At 41.0% G+C, this 27,683-nt stretch overlaps 1 protein-coding gene across 3 annotated transcripts; it reads right to left on the reverse strand.

Annotated features, from left to right (window-relative positions):
- Positions 1 to 70: 70 nt before the first annotated feature.
- On the reverse strand, positions 71 to 27,528 carry LOC100888304. Of its 3 annotated transcripts, XM_030977848.1 has the most exons (12): positions 27,329 to 27,528; positions 24,292 to 24,366; positions 23,319 to 23,590; positions 22,382 to 22,628; positions 21,184 to 21,327; positions 18,514 to 18,576; positions 17,690 to 17,755; positions 15,883 to 16,056; positions 14,486 to 14,542; positions 11,202 to 11,276; positions 959 to 10,541; positions 71 to 227 (listed from the first exon to the last, which is right to left on the reverse strand). In XM_030977848.1, exons 2-12 carry the CDS (start codon positions 24,314 to 24,316, stop codon positions 218 to 220), a joined length of 10,716 nt encoding a protein of 3,571 aa, XP_030833708.1. In that variant the 5' UTR covers positions 24,317 to 24,366; positions 27,329 to 27,528; the 3' UTR covers positions 71 to 217. The 3 variants fall into 3 exon arrangements, with proteins under 3 accessions (XP_030833708.1, XP_030833706.1, XP_030833707.1); XM_030977846.1 differs by lacking the exon at positions 71 to 227 and having other exon boundaries at positions 800 to 10,541; XM_030977847.1 differs by lacking the exons at positions 71 to 227; positions 14,486 to 14,542 and having other exon boundaries at positions 800 to 10,541.
- Between the last annotated feature and the right edge of the window lie 155 nt (positions 27,529 to 27,683).

A 27,683-nucleotide genomic window follows, 5' to 3' on the forward strand; every position in this document is an offset into this window, starting at 1 on the left:
TTTGTACAAACCAGACAAGTTTTTATAATCATAAAACACATAAACATGATAATACATTATTTTTCAATAGTCATAATTTTTCCAACTAAACTGGACCTAAACAGCAGGGTAGTATAAACTTGTCCATATTCATAAAAGAGTTGATTAGTTTGGTTCTTTTTTCAGATCAGTTGCAGCATCTCAAATGGCGATAGATGATGACATGAAATGCATGGCACTAGCAGAAACTGAAAAAGAAATTAGCATTATGATCGTGCTTGCAGTCTGTAGGCCAAATTCGGTTTCTTCTAGAATGATTGTATCATAGCATGCCACACAGAAGGGCGTGAACACAACCAGTTGACAGTAAATTGTCATTTTCCAGAAATGTGGTTTATAAAACACTGACCACATTTTACTTAATCTAAACAAGATAAATCTATTCCTACTTTGTCTAAATTGTTCAGTCATGGGTGGTATTCCTCTGAAAAATTTCTTAATCGCTTTATTACAGTCAAATAAAATCTTCAAAATTGTGTGCGCATCCTAGTCAACATATCGTCTGCTCAGATCCAGAAGGGAGTCAAATCTATGTTAAAAAACATACAATATCACATACAGCTCTGTTTTCTTCCATCTTTTAAATTTCTGTGTAAAAGCTCCACAAGAAAAGACATATAAAAACTAAAGTTTGGCATTTCTAACTTGATTTCAGGGAGAAAACAAAAATATTGTCTTTTGCTCACATTTTGCTGACTGAATCAAAAAGGAGACAAAGAATGCAAAAACAATGCACACCTGTATCCTGCTTTGTATGTGATTTTTTCCTTCTTCATTTTTTTTTTTTGGGGGGGGGGAGGGGGATACAAATTGGAATTACTAATCAAGAGGTTCTTGTTTGATTTGAATCCCCATCCATTCTCGATCGTCCTCGATACCATCAACTAAAGAATCACTAAGATGGTTAGAATTCTCATACCCTAAGTTATCATTCTGATCTTCAACAAACGCTTGTTCTTGAGCCCGTTCTAGCTCTACATCAGGTTCTAGCTCTGCATCAGGCCCAAGATCTTGATCCTCAGTCTGCCCAAAGTCCACCCCCTGTTCATAGCCCAAGTCTCCTCCGTTAAGGTCCAGATCATCCATTGCCCCAGGACCGAATGGGCAAGAATCTTCATGGTCTGCGCAATCCACCCTTAACCTGAATTCCTTAGCACAGAATTGACATTGAAAGAGGCCTTCTCCGTGATGCACCCGCATGTGGTTCTCTAATCTGATGCGTTTCCAGAAAGCTTTGGAACACTTTTTACATTTATGCTTCTTCTCTGCGACCTTGATCTTCATACCATGGACATTCGTGGATGTTGGTTTGCTACCTACATCCCCACCCTTGAGTTGGGCAGCAGCCTTGCGCCCCAGGACATGGAAGGCACAGGAGTCCCTCTTGATGTGTCGGACAAGATGGTGGCGCTGGGTGAAGGCAAAGTTGCATTTATCACATTTGTAAGGTCTGTAATCCAGCTCACCCGCTGAAAGAAGGGATGACTGGTTTACAGGTGATGAAGATCTTCCAGTCAATAGGGATTCTAGATGAGACATTGGCTGACCAGAAGAGGACGGTCGTACCAACGAGGGCGAGAGTGGGGCCTCCAGACGTTGCTGCAACAACGATGGTTGTTCATGTTGGACAGCTTCATTATGCAAATTTCCTTGGCTTGTTATGTTGGTTATAAATGGACCTTCACTTACATTGCCATCATCAGCAATATAGTGTACTTCAGCTCTACCTGCACGCCCGTGAGCTCTTTGAATGGTATCATCTCCTGCAGGTTCTTTAGGTTTAAGAGGAACCCCATGCTTGAAAAGCATATGCCTTGATAGACTTGACTGCTGCTCAAACACAGCATTGCAAATGTCACAGACAGACATCTTGCTGATATCCTTCAGAGGTCTTTTGCTGTTATCAGATGCCTTCGAGTATATCTTCCTGTGTGATTGACGCTCATGAGCCATGCAGAGTCCTTTAAGCCTGAATGCAGATGGGCAATATCTGCAACGGAACAGTTTCTGTTTTGGAGTTGCCTTTTGCTCCATAGATTTCTTGGAAACAACATTAGGTGAAGGCTTGACAGATGCCGCTGGACTGGAGCTTGGTAAAACCTCTGCCACTTGTTTTGCCAGTGTCTCTGAATCTGGCATTGCATTCACACCTGAAGCTGATGTTGAGACAGTAGAAACTGATGCAGAGACACTGGAAACTGGTGTTGAGACAACTGTAGATGTACTGGGCCTATTCTCTACACTGGGTCTTCTTTGAGAACTTAAACTAGATCCAGAAAAGATACCAGGAGACGTCTTTGACCAGTCTGTAGATGATGGTTTTTGAGCTGCAAGATTTGACACTATTTTCTCCAGTCTACTAGCCGATGAAGATTGTCCTTCTGGTCTTCTGGTTTGCTGAAAAATACTTGGCAAGACACTGTCTGAAGTGTCAGGAAGCAGGGCTTGATAATCTCCAAGGGCACTATCCTGTAGAGATCCTAGATCATAGTTGTACTCTGGCTCATCCACAGGCTCTGGCTTGACCACCAGGACTCCAGTAGATGGTCCCTGCTGTAGCACTTTCTCAGCAACATATGGAGCTATAGCGTCTTCTTCCAGACCGGGCTCTGTCTTCACTCTTATAGTTTGCCCGTCTTCTGGATGATTGAGCCTGTGGTTGAACTCCGATGACAATAACTGCAGCAACATATTATTCCAGTCTGGGTGGTTTAGCTCATGTTTCTCTCGCTCCTCTGGGTTGGCGAATCTTAGAGGACACTGACTGCAGATGAACAGCTTGTGGTATATATGTTCATGAATATGAATGCACAGCATACCGGCTGAGTTGAAGTAATTACCACAGACTGGACAGGCTTGCGGTGCTTCTGTGGCAGGATTCTCCTTCTTTTTGGGACACCCAAAGCGGGTGTGCTCTTCCAACAGGGACTTCTTGGTGACTGAATACCCACAGTCCCGACACATGAATATAGCTGCCGTCAATTTCTCCTGAGAAGTGGTGGGCCTGGAATGTTCCCATTTCATGTGCTTGGCATAGTTTGAGAGAGTCTTGTAGCCCATACCGCACTTGGCACATACATGTGGTCGATCAGGGGATGGCTTGTGAAGCTCCAAATGGAAGCGTAACTGTCCTCTTTTGACAAATCCTTTCTTACAGTACTGACAGATATGTCGTTTCAGCTTTCCACTTCGCGACATCTGAGGTTGTGCCATCTCTCCTAGTTCTGCATTAAACTCTGTACTACTGGTAGTCATAGTATTGTTTTGCTCATCTAGTTTTTTCTTCCTTTCCTTTTCCCTGGCCAGCTTGATACATTGAATGTTCATGTTGACATGCTTGCTCAAATGTTGCTTAGTACTGTAACCAATTTGACAGCGCTCACATCTGAAGGGCTGGTTTTCCCAGTTGTCATGATTTTTCATATGTGTTTCGAGATGAGGTCTGGCAAGGAATTGATAGCTGCATATGGGACACACTAGATGTTTATTACTAAAACCTTGCCTAGTAGCAGCAGCAGTAGTAGCAGCACTCTCTTCACCTTCAACACCCTCTACAGCAGCAGATGCTGTATTCATCTCTTCGGTTCCATCTCCACCTTGCTGATTCGTCTCAACTTCTGGAAGGTCATCAACAAACTTACAGGATTGTTTTTCCAGGTGCTCCACCAAGTCACTTTTAGTTTCGAATTTCTCCTTACAACGAGGACATCTGACCCCGTCCTGATGACCTTTCCCCTTCCCCCAAGGATGCACTACATTACAGTGCCTGTGGTAGTCCAAAAGTCTTGTGTAACCCAGCGTGCAGATTTTGCAAACAAACGGCTTTGTGTGTGCTACCTTGTGAAGACGTGTATGCTTGCGCAGATGGATGACAGTCATAAAGGCAAATCCACAGGTTTGACATACAAATGGTCGTGCCCTATCCGACTTGTTTGTTCTATTGTGAACTGGTATTCGACCTGCTGTCATATTCCAACTACTTGTACTAGTAGATGGCACCTCGACTTCAGACAATTCATTTGTTTGCTCTGTGTCGTCTCTTAATGGAAGATTCTCTTCATAACTCTCTTCCATTGTTTCCACATTCACTTCCACATCCTCTTCTTGCTTGATGACGGAGGGAGTGAATCCTTCTTGTGGCCTGATGAAGCCAAGGGCATGGCGTCGCAAGTGCTTCTCAAGTTCACTAGGTCTTTTATACCTTTGGTCACACTGGTCACAGCAGAACTTCTTGTCATGTCCAGTCTCTCTGATGATCCTCCTACCACCTAGGTTGATGACGTCCCTCTGAAGACCACCGTGATCCTGGCGTACGTGCTTGGTGAGCATGATTTGATTGCTGAAAGGAACAGAGCAGATTTTACATACAAATGTCGAGGTTCTTGAGCATCTCTTCATGTGTACAAGGTAGAGGCTCTTTGTACGGAATGACAACCCACATCTCTTGCAGCGGTCCGAGGTTGACTTTTTCCTCGACTGCAAATCTGGATGAATGAATCCAGGAGCTCTGCGGTGCATCTGTACATGCCTTTCCAAGTGGGTTTTGGAGTAGCAGGCAAATCCACAGGTTTTACAAGAAAACGGTCTTGTATTGGATACACCCAGCTTGTGAACTCTCTCATGTCTCCAGACAGAGGATCGATCCTTGTAAGTAGCAGGACAATAATGGCATTTATGCATATTCTTTCCTAAGCTAGCCTGTAGGGAAATTAGATCTGGTTTAATGTCTCTTGGTGGCAGTTGTTTGGATGAACTTGCTAAACCTTCATTGCCAGAAGCACTGCCAAAGTGTTTAACTCGACCACGATGTCTAGACAGACCAACCATTGTATTGTATCCTATCTTGCAGACGTCACATTTGTAAGGTTTGTTTGCACTCTTAGCATGAACGCGCAAGTGTTTGTAGATTCCTGAAGAATCACTGAAGTTATCCTCACAGATGGGACATTTGTAGGTTTTCAGTCCTGTGCGTATTGGTTTCCTAAAATCAGGCGTCACATTGTCTTTAGGATCTTCATTGTGAACACGCATTATATGCTTTGTCCTTTCTTTGGTGCTCTTGAATCCGAACCCACAGTGTGAACAACGGAACGGCAAGTTGTCTCCAGTTTCATGTCGTTTCCGATGCCTGTTCATGTTGCATCTCATGGTGAATGTATCTCCACAATACTTGCAGGCAAATGGTCTCATCTTGGAGGGTCTACAAGGAGACCTGATTGGAGACCTGACTGACTGGGATACCGGCTCAGGAGTAACCTTCAGGCTGTTCAACATCTCTGCGACCGGTTCGTCTCCTACATTGTTTGAAAATCTGCGATGGGCTCGTCTCAAATGCTTCGTCATGTTACCAACAGAATAGAAGCCAAGGCCGCATTCAACACACTTGAAAGGTTTGCCTGCACTCTGTTTGTGGAGACGGATGTGCTTGTATTTGGTAGTCCTCAGTCGGAACCTGTCACCGCAAATTGGGCATGGAAAGGGTCTATCTGACATTCTTATTAAGGCTTCCCCACTACTTTCAGTTAAGTGAGCAGCCATTCCACTTTGTTCCTTTTGTCTAACTGCAGACTGTCTTGGTGAAACACTATGAACCTGAATATGGTCATCTAGGAGGTGCTTGGCTTTGAATGTATCACCACACAATCGACATCGGAAGGGCCTCTTGGTCTTGATATCTATACTCTCTGCATTTTCTAGTTGAGAATACATCGTAACAGGGTCGGTCCGTACAGGAGTCCCTGGCTGACCTGTATGGACTTTCTGATGCTTCTTCAAGTTTGTAGAACTAATAAACCTGCACTGACAGATGTCACAGATATGATTCCGCTCATCCTGTCTATCATGGCTATGTACTTTGGTATGTGTCGTCAGTGAACCTTTGGTTTTGAAAGTGCACAAACACTGCTCACAAGAGAAGGGTCTTTCCTCTGCATTTGATGTCACCCCTTCATTATCTGTACTTAGAAGGAAACCGTCGCTTTCTGTTTTAGTATAGGTCTTTGAGGGCGAGGGGTTGCTTTTACCCACTTTGATACGGTGAGAGTGCATGTGATTAGAAAGGCCTGATCTCCTCATGAATCTCATGAGGCAGATGCGACACTGATAAGGCCTATCCGAAGTCATATCTACAGAACCCATTAGCTCTTCCTCCCATACAAACTCTACGTCTGGGTGAACTTTCTTGTGATTGCTGACACCGGAGCGTCTCGTGAATGTTTTCTCACACACCGGACACTGCAAGCCTTTTATAACGAACACCTGCTTATCGCCATTCCGGAAAATCTCTGTTGCGTTCACAGCATGGCCCGTCCCCCGCATAAAACCAAAGTTCAACTTGGAATGGGAGCGTTCGTGTATTGTAAGGGATCCCCTGTGCTTGAAACCGGCACTGCAGTACTTGCATCTGAACATTGACTTAAAAGATATGGACTGGGTATGAGATGCCAGATGTTTCAGCAGCTCTTGCTTGGTAGTGAAAGCATTCCCACACTTTACGCAGTCATAGGAAACTGTACTAGTGGAGGTAGATGTAGCTGCTTGGGGACCGTGAATCTGACCATGCTTGGCGATACTAGTTTTGGTCTTTGCATAAATCCCACAGACTTTACACTGGAAGGGGCGATCGCTGGACTTGATATGGCGAGGGATGTGTTTTTTCAGGTTCCTTGCATACTTGTAGCTAGTACCACACTTGGGACACACATGGCGCCTTGCTTCTTTCCCACTTAGAAACGGTCCTTTGTCTGTTGGTTCCACAGTGAGATTCGGCGGAGAAGTTGTGGATGTTTGAACTCTTGACTTCCTGCCAGGCATTTCATTCAGGAGCATCTTTGTCTCCGCAATGTATTCTGGAGTATGAACCCTCATATGGCGTGTGTGGTTGGAAAGTCCTTTGAATGCAGCCCAACATTCAACGCATTTATATGGGCGGGGAAATCTTGAGTGCTTTTCGTGAACTCTTGAATGGCTCTCCAGACCCCAAAATGAATCGAAACGTGCCCCACATCTGTGGCACACATGCAATTCATTAGGAAGTGTCACAGTCTGTGGTGTGCTATGGAGTGGTGTCGTATTAGGTTCCATTTTGATTTCCTTTTTGCCCAAAGCACTGGCGTCGATATCAGCTTGGTCAAGACCATGAACAAACTTCAAATGCTTGGTACGATCAGACTGTCGAATGAAGGCTAGATCACATAACGAACACTTAAATGGACGAGAACTAGAACCCTGGCTGTGCTGTTTCAAGTGTACAGACAAAGCATATGAGCTCTTGAATGTTCCTCCACACTTGTCACAGTTGAAGCCTTCTGTCTTGATTCTGCCAAGGTTTGGGTTTGCTCGGTTTTTTGCTGCCCGCAGTTCTTCTGCATGTTTCTTCTTCATGTGGCCTTTCCACACCTCCTTGCGGTTGAACGACCAGGAGCAAAATTTACAAGTGAATGGACGCTCCCCACTGTGGATACGCAAGTGTCTCCTGACATTGGCAACAGATGAGAAAGTGGTACCACACTCATGGCACATTAGAGGGTCTCTTTTCAGGCTCGAATCAAGAGAAGCTGCAGATTTCTGTTTTTGGAAAGGCAGCTTGATCTTCAGAGTGTTTGGTGCGTATCCTGGTGAATGAGAAGCAGATGCTGCTTTTGGTTGGTTGGGTACCATCTGCCGATGCTCATTAGGATGATGGCGAGAGGTATGCATTAGCAGGAGACATCTCCGACGGAAGCTCTTGGTGCAAAAACTGCAAGGGAATGGCTTCTTGAGCTTGTGTCTGTAGCGATGATCCTTGAGATAAGATCGCTTGGAAAAGGTAAGGTCACAGATCTCACACTTGAAGGGCTTGTTAGGGTCTTTGGATCTCAATCCTGGTGGATGTTGAGTTTTGATATGGTCATCTAGATAGCTCTGTCTTACGAACCTCCTCTCACAAAAGTCACAGAGGAGCGGTTTCAGCTTGACGTGGGCTTGCATGTGCTTCTTGAGAGTGGCAGAGAACTCAAAACTTTTACCACAAACTTTGCAGACGTATGGCCTGTCTGAGATTGGTTCAATAATCATATCAGGCTGAGAGATTTTCTTCTGGTCCATGGACTGATTCCTTTCAAGAGCCTTGTTGATAATCTCTTCGTATTTTGCATCTAGAACACTGTCCTCAATGGCAGAGGTATCTGCTTCGGGGTGCACTTCTTTCATATGGCTGATCAGGTAGGCTTTCCTTGTAAACTGTCTTTCACAAAAGTCACAGGGATACGGCTTCCCAAAGTGTAAGAAGAGATGTTCCCTCAGTGAAGACTTGGCAGTAAATGCTCTGTCACATAATTCACAAGCAAAAGGTCTGTTTTTGCCATCATCAGGACATCTCAGAGGAGTAACAGACTGTGGGGCTAGGGACGAGTCACCCAAGTTCTTGAACGCTTCACCCACATCCTCACCTGCGAAGTCATCACTTGCGAAGTCATCACTTGGGTTATGTACTGTTGAGACAAGTGACTCATTACGAGTTTGCGGCTTTGTTAACAAAACTTGGAGAATGGACCCTGTGGATTCATCAACTTCGCCAGCATTGTTAACATCACCATTCTTGCTTGTTGCTCCAATCCGTCCATGCTTTACTGTTTCCCTCTGCTGTTGTTTGTGTGAGATCATATGTCTCTCTGCCTCATAGGCTCTCTTAAAGTCCATAGGACAATACAGGCAAACATATGGTTTGTATCCCCAGTGAACATATATGTGCTCCAAGAGGTGTGCCCTCTGCTTAAGCTTCCTCTTACAGACAACACAGGCCCAAGGTCCATCCATACTATGAATCTCTACATGAATTTGCAAGTGAGATTCCTCAAGGAATGTTGACTCACAGAGTTGGCATTTGAAGGGTCGAGGAGGCCTAACCTCATCAGGGAATGTCCCAGCCTCTACAGAGATGTCGTCAATGCTATCACTATCCCGAAGAGAAGAAGCAGCAGAGCTGGCTGATATACTTGACGCAGTTCCCCAGATTTGATGAACTTTAGAGTGGCGTTCTAGCATCTTTTTAGAAGGATAACTTCTGTTGCATGTTTCACATTTGAACTCGCCCTCCCTTTGGTCACTACTTGTCATTGTAGCATGTGCCTTAACACAGTTTGCTTCATGCTCTCTGAACTCGTCCCTATCAAAGAACTCAAAGCTACAGAACTTGCAGATGTAATTGTCCACATCAGACACAGAAGTAGAATTCTCAAACTGGTTGTTCTGTGGCAGAACCAAAGGAGGGGGATGAGGCTTCTGAGCGGCACGGATCAATTTCTTATGATTTCTCTTGATGTGGACTTTCAGTTTCTTATTGCGCATAAAGCCCTTTGGACAGTATGGACACACAAATGGCCGATGGCCAGTATGGCTGTATTCGTGTTCTTTTAAGCTGGACTGACTTTTGTATGTCTTTCCACAAGTACCACAGAAGAAGGGCCTTTCTTTGTGATCTACCTCATGTTGCCTAAGACTATCCTCATTAATGAACGACACAAAGCATGTTACACACTGAAACAATGTATGTGTCTTCTGGTGTTCTTCAAGAGCCTGCCTGTTGTGACACGCCTTTTTGCAGATGCTGCAGATATTTTGCCTCCATACCTGTTGGGACATTCCATCTTCAATTTTCCTACTGGCCAAGGAGTTGACTGTACTTTCACCTTGATCCTCATCACCGGGTATGATCTCCACTATCTCTTTCTCCATGTTTTCATTGGCAGCAGGGTTGAAATCCCCATCCAGGGCATAATGAGAACCAACTTGTGCTTGGTCAGCATATGCAGTGTCGTCTACCTGGATAAAATCACCCACAGTTGAAATAGGGTCACGTTGATCAGTTCCTACTTCATTAACATCAGCCAGCTGGCCTGACGTCTCATCTCCCATTGCAAGGAGACCTGCATTTGAAGTTGGGTGGTCATGTCCATTGATAGTTATCTGGTCAGCTTTGTCCATGATTTTATCTGAAGACTCCACTTCATCTCTTGAAGAATGCACTGGAAGATCCTTGTCAACAGACCCTTGTGTCCTTTCACGGTCTACTTGCACTGCTCCATCCTTTGCTTTGTCGTCATCAGCGTTCTCAACCCTTGTTATCTCTACTACATCAGCTTTCGCAATAACAGATCGTTCTTCAGCCTTTGAGGTTGTCCTTTTTCCAAGGATCGGTCCAAACTTGTCAAATATGTTATCACTCCTGGCACCAACATCACTGCTGTGCTCTTTTGCAGTCCCTCCCGTTGCTGGCTTCACGCTTTTCTTTATCCCCAAGAGAACGGTCATCTTCTTCCCTTCTGCATCGCTAATCTTCTTTGTCATTGGGTCTTCAGACTTTGAGGAAGCCTTACCATCGGTAGTAGCTTCTGTGGAGGGTGTCGTCTTTTTATCAGCGACACCTTTACCTCCATTGTTGTGACGAGCAGCAACATGGATCTCCAGATATTCCTCCTCATCAAAGAGCTGTCCACATTCATGACACAGATGCCAGTCAAGTTCTGATTTTTTTTTATTTATTTTTTTTTGGGGGGGGAAGGAAGCAAAGGAAAAAAATGTTAATTACAGATAAAATGTGATACAATTTGTATAATAAGGATGATGCTTTGATAAAATATAAACATAGTATGTTTGGTAATAGTAGTTCTTTTTATACATGTGTTTTCAATGGTAGTTGTAAGATTTGAACAGGATAAGTTTGCATCTTGAAACTTGACACTTTCCTAGAGTTACATGAATCCATTAGCTTTCAAGAGATATCTTAAAACAATATGAGCTGCTCTAATAATTTCCTTTATGGGTAAAGGAACACTCACAAATTAAGTCAATACTGGCCGATACAAGGCAATAAACCTCAGAACAGCTTGCGCCCAATACTTTCAGATTTTTATAGAAACCCAGTCAATAATCAATACCACTGCACTACTTATAGCTACTTGCGCCCTCCATATAGCAAACAATGCCTAATCGGTGACCAATGATCCCCATGATCTCCTTTTTCTTATGTTAATTGAGAGCTTATTTGATGAGATAACCAGCTGTCAGTGACTATTCAGGGAGGTCTAATCCCTCCTGGCCAAACTAGTGCAGTGGGGCTTTAATGTTGTATAATTTGCTGTACTTTGCAGAAAAGGCAAAATTAGAGACATCTTTTTGCTCACCACTTTCATCCTGTTCTGGTGACAGCTTATCACTGCTTGCTTTCATCTCATCTACATCTTTACCTTCATCAAGATCTGTAAGATAAACAAAAATGATGTATCCTTTCATGTTTAAAGGTAAAGACCAGTATTGGAAACGCCCCAATTTCAAAAAATGAAATGGAAGCTCTCATTACCAATCATGTGAAAGAATATGTTTTGACTAATACATGATGATAAAAAATTTGCCGGGAAACCGCCTACTAATTCATATATTTGGTCAATTTGTTTCTCTCATGGTCTGTGAGAGATATAGGGTAGTCCCATATACATCTTTCTGTGTATAGTGCTTGTAACTTTACAAAGAATGGGCCAAATTTCTTATCATTTTGATGATTCCAGAACCTTGCAGATGCTAGATGCTAGATGATCAACCTTTTCTGATCGATTCCACAACGTTTCTTTCACAATGCAATCGCATGACCATAACTGGTCTTTACCTTTAAGAAATGTTCATGGTTGAACTTTTATCAACCATAGTAGTTGTTAATGTGATGAAATTATAAAGGTTATCCTATTGTACCTGTACCAAAACACAAGGATAGATTTTCTTGTAAATACAAAGCAATAATGATGGACTGATTTATTGAAAGGTCACTATATCAGTGTAAGCTGGTACTTATTCAATTGAGTCTGGTATAGTTTGCACCGCCCGGCGACGTATCCACTCGACCACGACACCTTAAGGAAGGCATATGTAGGCTAATTCAACTTTGCCCTTTTAAAACACCTAAAGATGAAGAAGCAACAGACATATTTATGAAATGTTCTCCATCAGATCTAAGGTGTCATTTTTCTGGAACATACATCTCCTACATGTAAGTTTATTCTCTCACTCTGAAAATGTGTTATATTACTTGGTAAATTGCAGTGCATGCATGGAATAGTGAAATGCAAGAGTTGTGCTTCATCTACAATGTTACACCAATGGTTCAAATGTAGTGCGGGCATCTATGTCCAAGGTATGTGGTGTCCAGTACACTACCAAATATTGTCCAGTTCTAACACATCAGGTTTTGTCTGATCGAAGTTCTGATACTTCAGATTATACAATCTTCAGTTACATAAGAGTCTAAGATGAATGAGCATGCCAATGAGCATAACATAATGCATATAAAGCAAGCAATGGTAACAGCTACGTTCATTATACAGCATATATGATGTATCACAAAGTACACAAGAAATCATGCTAACATAAGGCAGAAATATGATTCAAAATTATATTTTGTGCTGAGGTGATATGACCTGAAGTGACTGACCATGTTTATTGTCCTACATAGCTTTCTGTAACCTATCAAAATGGTTTAATTGGTTGAAAAACCACAGGAGTTGTGTTTTAGGTGAAATGAGTTGTTTGGCATTAAAACAAAAATTCATGGCATCAAATGCATCCTGGATATTCCCTAGAATGTCTAACAGCTCTTGAGAAAAAGTTACTCACTCCACATTTTACATAACCCCTTTAAAGTAGTCAAAGATTCATACTGGAATATCTTACTTGTTTAAGCTTTGGCTCAATACTGAACATCTTCTACAATATTTTGAGAATTCTTATAGTTTGCTGTATACAGCCTCTGGGTAGCATCTAATTTTTTTTCAGACCTTCCAAAAAAGTATTTGAATACAAATTTCGAAAGGATAATTAGGACAACTAATGCATCCTGGAATGTCTTACCTCTAAACCTTTAAATCAATGGACAATCATATCTTCAGAGGCATTTCCTCCATTGCTGTCAACCCTTATATATCATTATAATTTTGGTATTCCAAGAAAAAAATTGGAAAATGCATGCATTCAAATATGCCTCATCTACGAACCCTTCCATCAAATTCCTGGGGGGCATTTCACATAACTTGTCATCAGTGACAAAGACAATTTATGATCTAAGCCGTTGAATGTCCGATGAACGCGAACATTTGCATGTTTGTAGATATTTACGTAAGGAACAAGATGGTATAATAAGGTTTTTCCTAATATGCAAATTTTTGTCGTTAAAGCCTAATTAATTATGCAAAATGCTAATTTTATGCATATTACAGAAAACTCTACATATTTGTCCGTAGACTTGTGAAGAATCTTGAAAATGTATTGAATAAATGTTTCCTTCACCTCAAATTCATGAGGTTTCATTATTTTTATGATTTTTGTAAATGCATAGGTTAATTTGCATTAATTATGAATACGCATTCATAAATATCAAATCTGGAAACATATATAGGAAACTAGAATCATTACAAAAATTGTCAGACTCCACTTTTTTAATGTTAATTGAAACCCATTATTCATATGAAACTTCTTTTCTAAAACAAAATAGTTATTTGATGTAATTAATAATGATAATTTATGCAAATTTGATGCGATTTTCAACTATTTATTTTCTTATGTATTTTATTGTTTTTTATTTCTTATTATATCTATTGTTTTATTTCTGATGTATTCTTTTGTTCTGAAATACATCAAGTTACTTTGAGAAACATATAAAAGCAATTTGATACCAATTCATATCTTCACATTTCTGCTTGTACATGAATATATGCAATTATAGCACTTTTTTGATGACATGCGCATACTAATTGTTATGTAATACCTTACAGGTATATCCGATTTCGACGAAAATGGTATCAAAATGTGCGTAAGACTTGGGGGAGGGGGCCCTCCCAGGCCCCCCCCCCCCCCCCAAGTACAGTAAGGGTTAATGAGAGTATCAAATATGCCTTATCTACAAACCCTTCCACCAAAATCATCCAGGGGCACTTCTTTGATTGTCATCAACCCTTTACAAAAATGGTTGGTTTAGTATTCAAAGTGTTAATGAGAGTATCACATGCTTTCTGACATATCTCACCTATTAACCCCTCCTCATCTACGAACCCTTCCATTAAACCCAGCACAACCTCAAAATCATTGAGGGGTACTTCTTTGATTGTCATCAACCCTTTTACAAAAATTGTTGGTTTAGTATTCAAAGTGTTAATGAGAGGATCACATGCTTTCTGACATATCTCACCTATTAACCCCTCCTCATCTACGAACCCTTCCATTAAACCCTGAACATCCTCAAAATCATCCAGGGGCATTTCTTTGATTGCCATCAACCCTTTACAAAAAATTGTTGGTTTAGTATTCAAAGTGTTAATGAGAGTATCACATGCTTTCTGACATATCTCACCTATTAACCCCTTAATTGTTGGTTTAGTATTCAAAGTGTTAATGAGAGTATCACATGCTTTCTGACATATCTCACCTATTAACCCCTCTGCCCAATCTTGTACATCTTCATACACCGTGCACACCACAGGGTCTGAACCAAGAAAGAACACAGAAGAGAGAACACTGCATTAGGACCCAGCCAGCAAAGAGAAAACCATGCTACCAAGCAGTGCGGGCTAGGAATTGTATACCAAGACATTGTGTGTCCGGACAGGTTGGGTGTCCAGACAGTGGATTTAAAACGGCAATTTGAAGAAGTTTGTAGAAGTTCACATGCAATATTTCATAAATCTTAGGACCCAGCAAAGAGAAAACCATGCTACCAAGCATTTTGGGCTAGAAATTGTATACCAAGACATTATGGCCCAAATTTACAAAGTAGGTTTGTGGAAAAACCTTGGTTTGAAACGCGTCGAAACGTGTCATATGACGCACATAAACCTTGGTTTGTCGACAAACCTCCTTTGTGAATTCGGGCATGTGTGTTCGGACAGGTTGGGTGTCCAGACGGTTGATTTAAGACAGCAATTTGAAGAAGTTTACATGCAATATTTCATAAATCTTTAAATGATTAGACAGTATTTTAAAAGAATAATATTTGTCATGGTTAGTGCTATTTGATGCATATTTTTTTGTGAAATTCAAAGGCAAAAGAATCAGGTTCATTTTTGTAAAGCGTCCAAACACACAAATCCCCATCATCACAAGTAATCAGGTTATACAAAGTATCGCTAAAAATATGCACCGAGTTAGAAGAAACTAGACATGCCAATAGTCTATGCTTCTTACGTTCTTATGCAAAAGTCTATTTGCTGTTTATGGGCAGAACTGTGTTTTCTTGCAACTGATAAATAAAATGACTGTGAATTGATAAAATTGGCTACATGTGAATCTAATCAAACTATGATATAGTATACACGTATATGTGTACAGTATATGTTCCCTTTCTATTAAGCAAGTGTTTGCATGCACTAAACACTGTGTACACCCAATGGAAGAGAAAAAAACATGAAAGCCGAATGATATGACACAAAGGAGGTCTTGAATATGCATATACTGCAAAATCAGAAACTTTTATACATATGTTTAATGTCAGCTGTTTCCACAGCAACAAATATCTTAAGGAATATAGCACATAAAAGTTTCTGATATTACATTATATGAAATGAAGAATGATGCATGCAGTGTGGTAAATCACAAAGTTTAAAGTCTGAACTGTCTAACATCTAATGGATATATTTACCACATAAACGGGGATTAGAACATAAAGCAACGACATAAGTATTTAACTCATAACCACCCAACAGACCTTCATGCTAGTACCTGATTCTGTGCATGAGATGCTTTGAGAATTCTCCAAAGACCTATGTACACCATGGTAGTGTTTTAAAAAACCATTATAAGTACATGTATAACTTCAGGTGTTCGTACCTGGTACAGCTGTATCTGCTAGTTCATCATCAGAATCGGCTTTCAGGGACCAGGAATGCTTACTGGTGCTACCGGTCAATCTGATATCATCATCCTCATTGTCCAGCAGGACCAGGTCTTCAGATCCTTTCTTAGGAGTACTCGGAGCCTTCGAGGGTCTGGTAGACTTGATAGCTGCAGAAAGTAAATAAAGTACCATCTCTAAAAATATAATAAAACTGAAACTTAAGTCAGGTCTTTAGAATCTCTCGTAGGAGAACACGTAGCCTTCGAGGGTCTGGTAGACTTGATAGCTGCAGGAGGTATTAAAATAAAATTATCATTTCTAAAAATGTACTGGAACTAAAACTTAAGTCAGGTCTTTAGATCCTTTCTTAGGAGTACTTGGAGCCTTTGAGGGTCTGGTAGACTTGATAGCTGCAGAAAGTAAATGAAAGTTCCATCTCTAAAAATATAATAAAACTGAAACTTAAGTCAGGTCTTTAGATTCTTTCGTAGGAGAACACGGAGCCTTCGAGGGTCTGGTAGACTTGATAACTGCAGGAGGTAAATAACATGACCATATATAATTATATATAATTATTTATGGTAATTGTATGATCTCCCAAAGCTGTTTTAATTTGTTTTTAATTTGAATTCCAAGTCCTTTCACTGTAGCAATGATCGTATTATATATAATTATTTATGGTAATTGTATATACTTATTTGTTTACTTATTATTATGTACTTATATACTTATTATATTTTTTTTTTTACTTATTAATGATTTAATTCATCCATGTGTTTTTTTACCTTGTATATTTTTTGTTATGCATTTTATATTGTTAACTGACTTGTTTAGTCTTCGGACTTTTTAATCAGTACTCGAATAAAACCAAATATCTATCTATCTATCTCTAAAACTCTACTACCGGTACATGTAGTTCAGAACTATTATATTCCCACTTGCCTTATAAATGTATGTTTTAGCTAACTTTGATGTGTGCTCTTTTAAAAATCCCTCCCCCCCCCCCTTTGTCTGATGAAGGTACTCTGTAGATTATTTCATGTCTCATCCCCCTCTCTCTGATGAAAGTACTCTGTAGTTTTTTCATGTCTCAACCCCCCCCCCCCTCTTTCTTTCTGTCTGATGAAGGTACTCTGTATATTATTTCATGTCTCATGCCCCCTCTCTCCCTCTCTCTCTGATGAAAGTACTCTGTAGTTTTTTCTTGTCTCAACCCCGCCCCCCCCCCCTTGAACATTGAAACATACAATTACACCTGTACACTGTAATATTTCTGTAACTGAAAAGGTGCGGAACAGACAGCAATGGAAGTGCAATATTGCTGCATGATGAATTCATGACACAATACTGGGGGGGGGGGGGGGGGGTGTTTCACAAAGATCTTAAGTAGAATAAGTTTATGGAGAGCCCTTTGTAATTAAAAAAATGTAGACTTTTCATAAATTCTACATCAAGAACATGAAATCTGCTTGATAATAGAAAATATGAATTAAATGAATCAACATTTTATGCCTTTAAAAATAACTTTTACAAAATATTTTCAAAGATGCAAATGGCTTTCCATAACTACTAAGTCCAAATTAGAGATAAGTTGAACTTAGGTTCTTTGTGAAACACCCCCCTGGTGTCGTCAAGATGCTCCTTGTACAAATCGGTACATATCAAATTTCGCAATGGATATAGGTGTGCTATCATTACATTAGTCACTACATGTACTAATAAAATAATTTCAACAAAATAAGCATCCTTTAAATGCTTTTAAAGATTTAATTAATATCTATACAAAATTAAATGACTGACCTCTCTGTATTGCAGAACCGAGTCTGGACTTTCTAATTGCAGCTTTCTTCGCTGACGTATTAGGACCTGAGAAAGGATGAATAAATAAGTATACCCAAAATAGTATGGCAAAATATTCATCTTTATACATACCTTTTAAACAAAGTCGATCTCAACAACATGAAAGCTTGCCCGACATAGCAACAAGCAATGTATGCAGACTGGATTCCAAGTATTGTAGAAGTGTCATAGTCGAGTGGTTTAAGCTTAAATTTAGGTTTAAATGGGAACTTGGCAGGGATTAGCTCCTTGAAAGGCTAGAGCGCTGTAATGGCAGCTAGGCTAAAGCCGGGGTAATATTTGAATTGTCTAGATAGACGGCGCTATAAAAATGCCTATTATGATGATGATGATTGTAGTTCATTCATTAATAACAGGTTAATGGATCAACTCGTCACTTGTTCCACAGGAAAGAAACATTCATAAATTTGAATATGTTAGTAAACCGGTCTATTTACTCAGTGCAATATCCTGATGTGACAGTCACTATGAACATGACGGACAAAGAAAACGGACAAAATATACAGTTCCTCATTCCACCCTCAACAATTGCTGTGGTAGACAAAGGTACATCTCTTCACTGCTATTACGTAAAAATATGTAGAACAGGTGTCACATGCATATTCACCTGTTCTACACATTTTTACATAATAGCAGCAAAGGAATGTTCCTTTGTCTACCACAGCAATTGTTGAGGGTAGAATGAGGAACTGTATATTTTGACCACTTTCTTTGTCCGTCATGTTCATAGTGAGTGGCAGAGCTTACAATCTAGACATACTTACTTGTGTCGGTTCGGCTCACTGCTTTCTCCAGTAGGTCCTTGCCTTGCTTCACTGATTTCATATCTAATGCATGAGTGATCAAGCAGGAAAGGAAGGAGAAAGAAAACAAATGTTAAAGGGAGCCTTTTCACACACGAGTAAAATTCTTTAAAGCTGATTAGTTTAAAGCGCCTATCAGCTTTACATACGACATCATCACAGAAATTTCGGTGCGATCGTTAATCGTTTTGTGATTTCCTACTGCTCTTAAAATGCGCAGTAGTGCCATTGCGCATTGAAGGTCAGGTCATATCAAACAAAGCACACGCTCGATCCAGTTTAAACACGTATAACCGTTCACACACAAAATGTCAAGCTCTCTAGATACGGGCTTCGTATCTACAGCCTGCTTTGAACGGCGTATGAATCGCAACTTTGTATCTATCCAAACATCGTATAAACGATGTTCACACAGGGAAAATTTTCTTTAAAGCTGTTTAGTACTGTTGAGTTGAACAGTTTTAAACTAATCAGCTCTAGATACGATGAATTTTAGCTGTGTGTGAAAAGACTGAGGGTGAGACAAGTGAGTATTTGAGTAGGGGAGGATGCAGTGGATTGGGGGAGGGGGTGGAGAGAAGGAACAACAATGTACCGGACAACAAATAAATGATATCTGTTACATATTTCAATATAAATTACTCATTGCAGAGTATTGAGCAAAGAAGCACGGAAACTGAGCCAAGTACAAGCAACTTTCATTTTAGCACATGTAAGAAATCAACCCAATTCTTGATATCAAGAAAAGAATTTTTGATATCAAGAAATCAAATTCTTGATATCAAGAAAGAGGAATAACTGTTAAAACGGCTTGCCATAAATACGCAGCAATACACAAGCAAAATACGCACATGTGTGACTGAGGCATTAGAGTGGTACATGGAGTGGGCCAACAGTGTAGGTCAGAGCCTTAGGCCTAAAAAAAAAAATTGATGACTTGGCGTAACGGGTCACTGAAAATAAGGGTAGGTAGGGCGATTTTTTGTTGTTGTTGTTGTTGTTGTTGCTTATATTTGCATACATGAAATTAGCCATTCATACACATACATACATACAGTGGCGTAGATAGGTCCTCAGACCTTGGGGATGATCTGATGAGAGGGGTAGACCACAATATGTTCAAATAACTCCACGCACACACACACACATATATATGGACACACACATATATGGACACACACACTGTGTGAGCAAAGTGAGCAAGAAATTGTTGAAATCTTGATCACCTTGGGACCTGGGGAATGCATACATACACCTGCCCCCCCCCTGCATACATACATGTACATGTACATACACCCTCATGCACATAAAATGCAAACATACGAACGCATCAATAGGTTTCCAACAGACCCCAGCCTGAGATATCTCAGACACTGTCTTCAACAGGATAAACAGGTGAATATGTAGGTTTAGAAGGGGCTGTTCACAAATATTAGTATTTTCACAATGTATTGACTAACATGTTTAGGGTCCTTTGTAACAATCTGAGAAAATGAGCAAATGAAATCACTATTATGTAATTTGTCCTTTGCATTTAGGTCATCCACTTTGCCAGAGCTTGTCGTTTTCTTCATGACTTGAAGATCGACTTTGTCTCGTCGTTTTGACGAAGACATCAATACCTCAAAGGCATTGGGCTTCGTGCGATCCTCCTCGGTATCCGTGACACTGACAGGCGTGAGTGTTGCAACCACGTATCGATACCCGAAATCTTGTAATAGTGACACTGTTTCAGACAACAGCAAATCAGAAAACGGACCACAGTTTTCCTTAGATGCCTTGATGTTCTTAACCACAAAATTATCAGCGGCCAGATCTTGAACGATTTCTCCGATTGTTGCTTCAATGTCCACCTTCCGAAGAATGCTGAATAAAACGTGAACACCAAATTTACCCGTGAACTGAACGCCATAGGACGCCATGTTGGGGATACAATCGCCTAGCGGTACTATGGCGTACCTGCCCGCTGCACTCGGCGCGCGAGCTGGCCCAAACACGGCGCGGCAAAGCCCAGAACGAAAGCAACAAACATCCAGGTTTTCCCCACTGCGATATCGATATTTACGCAATCGCAATCGGATAAAAAAAAATAAAAAAGCGTAGGGTCGGCGATAAAAATAGGGTCGGGCGGGTTACGCCAAGTCATCAATTTTTTTTTTTAGGCCTTAGTGGCAACCTCTCTATAAAGATCCCCTGTCTATAGTGGCCATGTATATTGCTTCCCTCAAGAAAGAAATGTGTGTTGTAGAACCAGTCAAGAAAGAACACCAGTCTTCAGTTGCCACTTTTTTCTGTTTCCCTTGGGTGGCCTTAAAGGGAGTCACTCGTCAGTTTCCATGTGTAGACAGAAGGCCATAATTTGCTGACACCAGACTTGGTGGAAATACTATTAATGGGAGTATAAATCTGCACACAGCAAACCCGTTAGCCAGTCAAGAACTCCCCCCTATACTCAAGAATCTTCGGGTGAAGGAAAAGCAAAGCATTACATAAGGTCTAATGGTCATAAAACTGAAGGCTAACCCTGCTGATTGACAACACCTGTTATTGGGTAAACACCCGAACGGTGTCGAATTCCCCATGAGAGCTGACTACTGAGTGTCTTTAACAGACAGGTTTGACAGTACTTACAATCAGAAACATCAGCATTCATGTTGTATGTCGAGGGAATGCCGTAACGACTCTGGTGAACATACTTCAGATGAATAGTCAGGAACTCTACTGATGTAAAAAGTTGGCCGCAGATGTTACAGAGGTGAGTGTCTCCTGTGGCAACTGCAGAGGAAAATACAAACCAGGGGGGGGGGTTTCACAAAGATCCTAAGTTGAACTTATCTTTAAGTTGGACTTAAAACTTATGGAAAGCTGTTAGCATCTGTGAAAGTATTTTGTAAAAGTTATTTAAAAAAACATTAGATGTTAATTCAAATCATTCTCATTTTCTATTATCAAGGAGATTAGATGTTCTTTATGTGGAATTTATGAAAAGTCTAAAATACTTGAATTTCTGCTTCTGAATATATTTTATTTTAAGGCTTCAAATGGCTCTCCATAATTTTGAAGTCCAACTTGGAATTAAGTTCTACTTAGGATCTTTGTGAAACAGCCCCCTGAAATGCCACCTCAGGATATGAATCATTAGAAAACATATACACTACCGCTCAAAGGTTTTGGCACATCGGTTCGGTAACGGTTTGGTGCGCTATGTCCTTCGGTAAGCCTCCTAGGTTAATCTCCATGATTTTGTTGTTCACCGCAAAGTCTCGGTTCGCAAACGGTGAGCAAACGGTGAGCAAACGGTGAGCATACGGTGAGCATACGGTGAGCAAACGGCGAGGAACCGAAGTTCGGAGTACGGTGAACGGATCCTCGCCATTCACCGTACACAGTTCGGTGCGGTTTACGAGGCGGAACCGATGCCAAAACCTTTGAGCGGTAGTGTATTGCTTAGTACCACAATGCAACATTGAACTACTATACAGAGAAAAGGAGGAAAGAATTAACAATCTGGAAAGTTATTCTCAGGGCACATCACTAACTATGGTGGCTGTATCCCGCAAACAAAGTTTGATATATCGGAAGGTGTTTCATACATCACCAAAATGGGTTTTTGAGAAAGTGGTAATACAGTCAAACCTGCTTTAGTGACCACCTGTCTACAGGGACCACATTTTTTGTTTTCCTTGAAAATGGTTTCCCATTGAAACATGTACTAAAGGAACCTGTCTACAAAGACCACTTTTTGTGTTTCCCTTGAGCGGCCGCTGTAGGCAGGTTTGACTGTACTGTATTTGTACAAAAATTAAACATTATTTGTTCGTTTGTTTACCTGTCGAAGGTTCTGTCTCAACGCCCAGCTTCCTGCCGTACTCCTCTCCGTAGAAGGTCAAGAGTTCAGTGCCAGCCTTGATAGGTTTGTAAGCTATGTAGAAGATATCTTCACCATCCTGGTACGACCTCAAGTTCTGTTCCGACTCCTTGCAGGCACAGTTGACGTAGCGCATCCAGTTGCTCTTGGTCTCATCCTCAGCATCCACACAATGGATGAGTTCTCCTTGGCCTCCATCACTACGAATCTGGGATAAGAATAACAAAGATGTTCAAGAAATCACCGGAGAGAGGCTACAAAATGGACGACAAGAAATGGAATTCATAGAACACAAAAATTTGCTCTTAGTCTCATCCTCAGCATCCACGCAATGGATGAGCTCTCCTTGGCCTCCATCATTACTAATCTGGGATAAAAATAGCAAAGACGTTCAAGAAATCATCGGAGAGTGGCTACAAAATGGACGACAAGAAACGAAATTCATAGAAGACAAAAAGGTACAGGGCAACAAGGGAGTTGTTAGTCTTGTGCCACCTTGACTTGTTCACATGGTCTAGACCTTGGTCACTCTGCAAAACCTTACACCACTCACATACTCAAGTCAACAAAACAATGTCTGAACAAATATTAAATGTTTCAGGGCAACGATTTTTGTAAATTATTTTTTGAAGTGTGAATTCTGATTCACTTATTTCACAGCATAAAAATTGTCATACAGTACTTCTGGGACCCGTTTCACAAAGCCTTTTTTCAATGACAAATGACAAAAATCAGTGAAAAATCTGTTGATAACCAATCGGAAGCAAGAATTTCAGTAGGTTCTATAACAAAAAATGTCATTTGTCACCGATGACAAGCTTTGTGAAATGCCCCCCTGAACCACTAAACAACATTTGCAAATATTTCATGCAAGGGTAAGTAATGAATGTGGACTTACCTCCCATGCATATCCACTTTTGTAGCCTGCAATCTTGTCCACCTCGACTCCTTCGTACGGCCCAAAGCGTGTCCCTTCTTCAAGGTCTCTCTCTGCCCAGACCCCTAGGCCAGCGGCAGGGATGCCGGAGGCACGAATCCCCAGCCCTTCAGGCAGCGTCTTGCTGGCTCGGTCTGGAGTACCATCGGGTGTAGGGGTATCCTCAACATTGGATGTGACCTTTGGCTTGGTCTTCACCACCTCTGGGATTAGGTAGGCACTGATCGAAACGCCTAAAAGAAAATGGTGAACATGTCCTAGTCATACACCTTGCCAGTATCCAGGTGAGGTGAGGTGCGGTAAATGGGTACCTGGCAGGAATTAATTCCTTGAAATGCTGAAGTCTGTAATGGCTGCTAGGCTAAAGCAGAGGTAATAATTAGTGCACCTCAGAATAGAATTTCTAGATAGACGGCGCTATCGAAATGCCTATGATTATTGCCAAAATATTTTTGTACCAAAATGAAGCTCCCGGACTTGACTTGAATTTAACATCAGTACAATCATGTTTTCTACACCTGATAACTATTGGTATTCAGTCATTCACACAAATGTGGTTGATACTGATCTTCTTCCCTTTCCAACTCAAGGACCATATAATGTCTCTTGGCCTTCAGAGTATCTAATGCTTTACATGTGTTTAACAGTCTGTATCAAACAAATCCTGGATTAGAACAGATTTTTTTTTGGTTCTGTCGGTCATTCAATATCTACCATACCAAGCTGAATCTGTGTTGCATTTTATGGCGACCACTAAGTAACAAACTTTTCAGTTTGCAGCAAACTACTTAAATGTTCCGACAGACCATCATACTACAATCTATGAACTTTTATCAATCACAACAGTTCACTTCACGTACAATTGCAAGACACACAAGCAGGAAAGTAAAGGGAACACAAGAGTAAGAATTTGCTGACAGACAATTAATTTTACCTTGTTTCTCTTTGTCCTTGTCCATGATTGCACAAATTCACACTGATTTCTCAAGAGTTATACGTTCGCATAGATCTACAACAGAGAATAGAACATAGGGTGTATTAGACAATTTTAATAGCTTGACATACTGTATATCATAAAATCACATGTCTTTTATTAGTTTTATACTTATCTCATTCACAAACATTTCCTAGTTTGACTGTACAACCTATTTTCTACTCAACAATATTTCCCTGATGAGGAATATTCAAACTTTCAAGGTATGTATGTACAAAGGTACATGTACAGTACATTATATACAATGTACTGTGCGAGGAAAACCAGAAACCCCCTCATCAGTTTTAACTAGGTAGTCGTAACCACTAATAAAGCAGGGTTTGAACTACTATCAGACTCAACAGACTGAGTATTGACGTTGTACACATCACAGCACCATACATGTACATGGAACTGTAATACAGTATTGTAGATTTTTTTGCTGCCTGCAAGAAAGGCCGTTACTGCCATTGACAGATACACAGCCTTTTCACACACAGCTAAAATTCATCATTTCTAGAGCTGATTAGTTTAAAGATGTTTAACTCTACAGTTTTAAACATCATTAAAGAAAATCTTCCCTGTGTGAACATCGTTTATACGATGTTCGGATAGATACAAAGTCGCGATTCATACACCCCTCAAAGTATAGGTTAACGTTGCCTGGTGCCTCCTGAATTTGTTCAAGGTCAACTGTCGGTCAAACCGGAAGCAGGCCATGATAATGACATTATAGCAGTATTTTTTTTCCCTGCGTTATAAAATCATGATTGAGATCTCTGTTGCGTTTCAATCCATTTTTAGCGCCCATGATTTTGTAGAATCACGATACAAAACGCATCTTTTTCAGGGTTTCATGTTTGCGTTTTGAAACTTGTACATGGTATTTCCACCAAGTCTGGTGTCAGCGAAATATGACCTTGTCGTGCACATGGAAATAGATGACCCACTCCCTTTAAAGGGATCCGGTAACTTTTACTCAGATACAGATAACACGTAGGGCCATGCATCTCAGATTTAACATTGTTAAACGATGCCTTCAAGATTGAAAGATCTAAAAACTGGAGAACAATCTAGTAGACTCTGCTCAATTCAAAGGTGCTTTATAAAGACATATTACAGATAAAAACAAGAAATATTTAAGAATTAATTAAAGTGTTCTTTTTATGGGGGGGGGGGGGGATAATAGCTAGCTACATTTTTCAATCAAATAAAAACCAAAAACCTACATGTTGACTACAAAAAAATAGTTCTGAAGCTACCATAGCAATTTACCGGTATAGAGAATTCCTAATTTCCTTTGCATGGCTGCTATCTGCATTTGTTTTCCCTATCCAAACTGGTAATGCACACAATTATGGGCAGGTATAGTTAGTGCAGATATTAGGGCTCGATCTTTCTGCTCGTAAATGCATTTCGGTAACATTTCTCTGACATACATGTAATGAGTGCACATTCAAACAGAGCCCACTATTGCAGCTGCATGCAGATCGGCAGTTTTCCTTAATCTCAATAATGATTGATGATTTCGCAAGCAGCTAGCATATTCTTGTGAGAATTGCAGAGGTCACCTGGGTAATTTCTGAGGCTGCAGTCCACGAAAGCAGCAGCTAGCCCATGAGATTAACAGTATACCCGACCAACAGCTTCCAAGACTGATACCCATGAGACCGACAGCCTATGAGTTCAACAGCCTATGAGACCGACAGCCTATGAGTTCAACAGCCTATAAGACCGACAGCCTATGACCAATAGCCAATGAGATCGGCAGCCCACTAGACAGATACCCATGAGATCAACAGCCTTTGAGACCGACAACCTACGAGACCGACAGCCTATGAGTCCGACAGCCAACTAGATCAACAGCCTATGAGACCAAAAGCCAACGAGATCGGCAGTCCACTAGACCTATACCCATAAGATCAACAGCCTTTGAGACCGACAACCTACAACATACAAGGTCGACAGCCTACGAGACCGACAGCCAACAAGACCGCAGCACATGAGAACAATAGCCAACTAAACTGATACCCATGAGATAGATAGCCCAAGAGACCGACAGCCCATGAGACCGACAGCCCATAAGACCGCAGCCCATGAGACCGGCAGCCCATTAGACTAATATCCATGAGATCGAAGGCACACAAGACCAATGTCCATGAGATACTCAGTCCACTAGACCGACAGCTAATGAGATCAGCAATGTCGGTCCAGCAAACCTGAACAGTTGTCAGAAGGCCCACAAAGGCCGGGACATTTGACCATAATTGTGTACTCCAATTATCAAAGGGAAATATGCATAGGCCTACATGTAATTGAATTTTAGGCAGAATTTTGGAGGGTTGAGTAAATGAGAGAAACTGATCGTGAAAGGAGTATATCCCCCCCCCCCCCCCCCCCCCCCAAAAAAAAAACTTCCTCATGGCCGAGATCCTGGTGTTGGTAATGTTCAACTTTACGTACTATTGCATGTCATCTGGTCATTGGCCATCGATTATCTCTTTTATCATTTTTTTTCCCAGACCCAGACATTGACAAGTTTAGTTGACTCATGCCAATTAGGCCATTAAGTTTAAACCCTGTCCCCTGTCCATCGTCCATTCAATCAAGGCGCTCGGCCCACATTTCTAAAACAACACAAGTCATGAAAAATTAGTCAAGGGCAGGCCATCGCCTAGGCCCCCAAGCTTGCATGCACTTCACACGACTCACAATACACAGCATCATGTATTGATCTACACCATGCACATGCAGCTACAGCGAGCAAGATAGTGCGAGAATGCATGCATGCCAAATTAGCTCTCCACGCAAACTAGACGAAGCCTCTATAGCACACACACATATTGTGCCATACACAAAAGCTATATCGTCGGACTTCACACACGCTGTCTGTACACGGGTTACAATGTTCAATCGCATACCATACACAGAAATAGACGACAAATTGAATCTCACATGGCCAACACCCAAAAATGTCCATTTAAATTCTAATACTTACCGGCTATACGAAAAATTATTTTATATCACGACATCGGGGAAAGAAAATGTACATGCCAACGATACAATTCCGGGAAGATTTTGACAATTGTAAAATCCGAAATTTTCAGTACAAAAATGAGATGTCCATTTCGGATTGCACGCGTTCACTCCCGTTCTCGATACGTACGTAGTTAATGTACAGAGGTACTAGGTACGTATAAATATAGCACTGATGCTGCGCTGCGGAAGAAAAAGCAAGCCAATCATCGAGTCTTGAATGACATGCGCATGCGCTTTTATCGTTCTTGGGCTCGCCTTGAGCTGTGGCTGTGTCGATCTCTCTTTGTCCTTCTATATTTTCCGTCTGATGCGTG

Source organism: Strongylocentrotus purpuratus, unplaced genomic scaffold (genome assembly GCF_000002235.5).
Source record: "Strongylocentrotus purpuratus isolate Spur 01 unplaced genomic scaffold, Spur_5.0 spur5_scaffold_1, whole genome shotgun sequence".
NCBI classification, from domain to species: domain Eukaryota; kingdom Metazoa; phylum Echinodermata; class Echinoidea; order Camarodonta; family Strongylocentrotidae; genus Strongylocentrotus; species Strongylocentrotus purpuratus.

Bases quoted from the DNA above. Each gene is read 5' to 3' on its own strand.
- LOC100888304 (XM_030977846.1), bottom strand. From the start codon at position 24,316: ATGGACAAGGACAAAGAGAAACAAG. The intron at 22,629-23,318 runs GTAAGTCCACAT...TTCTTATCCCAG, and splicing joins AAAGTGGATATGCATGGGAG to ATTCGTAGTGATGGAGGCCA. The intron at 14,543-15,882 runs GTACGAACACCT...TTCTTGGTTCAG, and splicing joins AGCAGATACAGCTGTACCAG to ACCCTGTGGTGTGCACGGTG.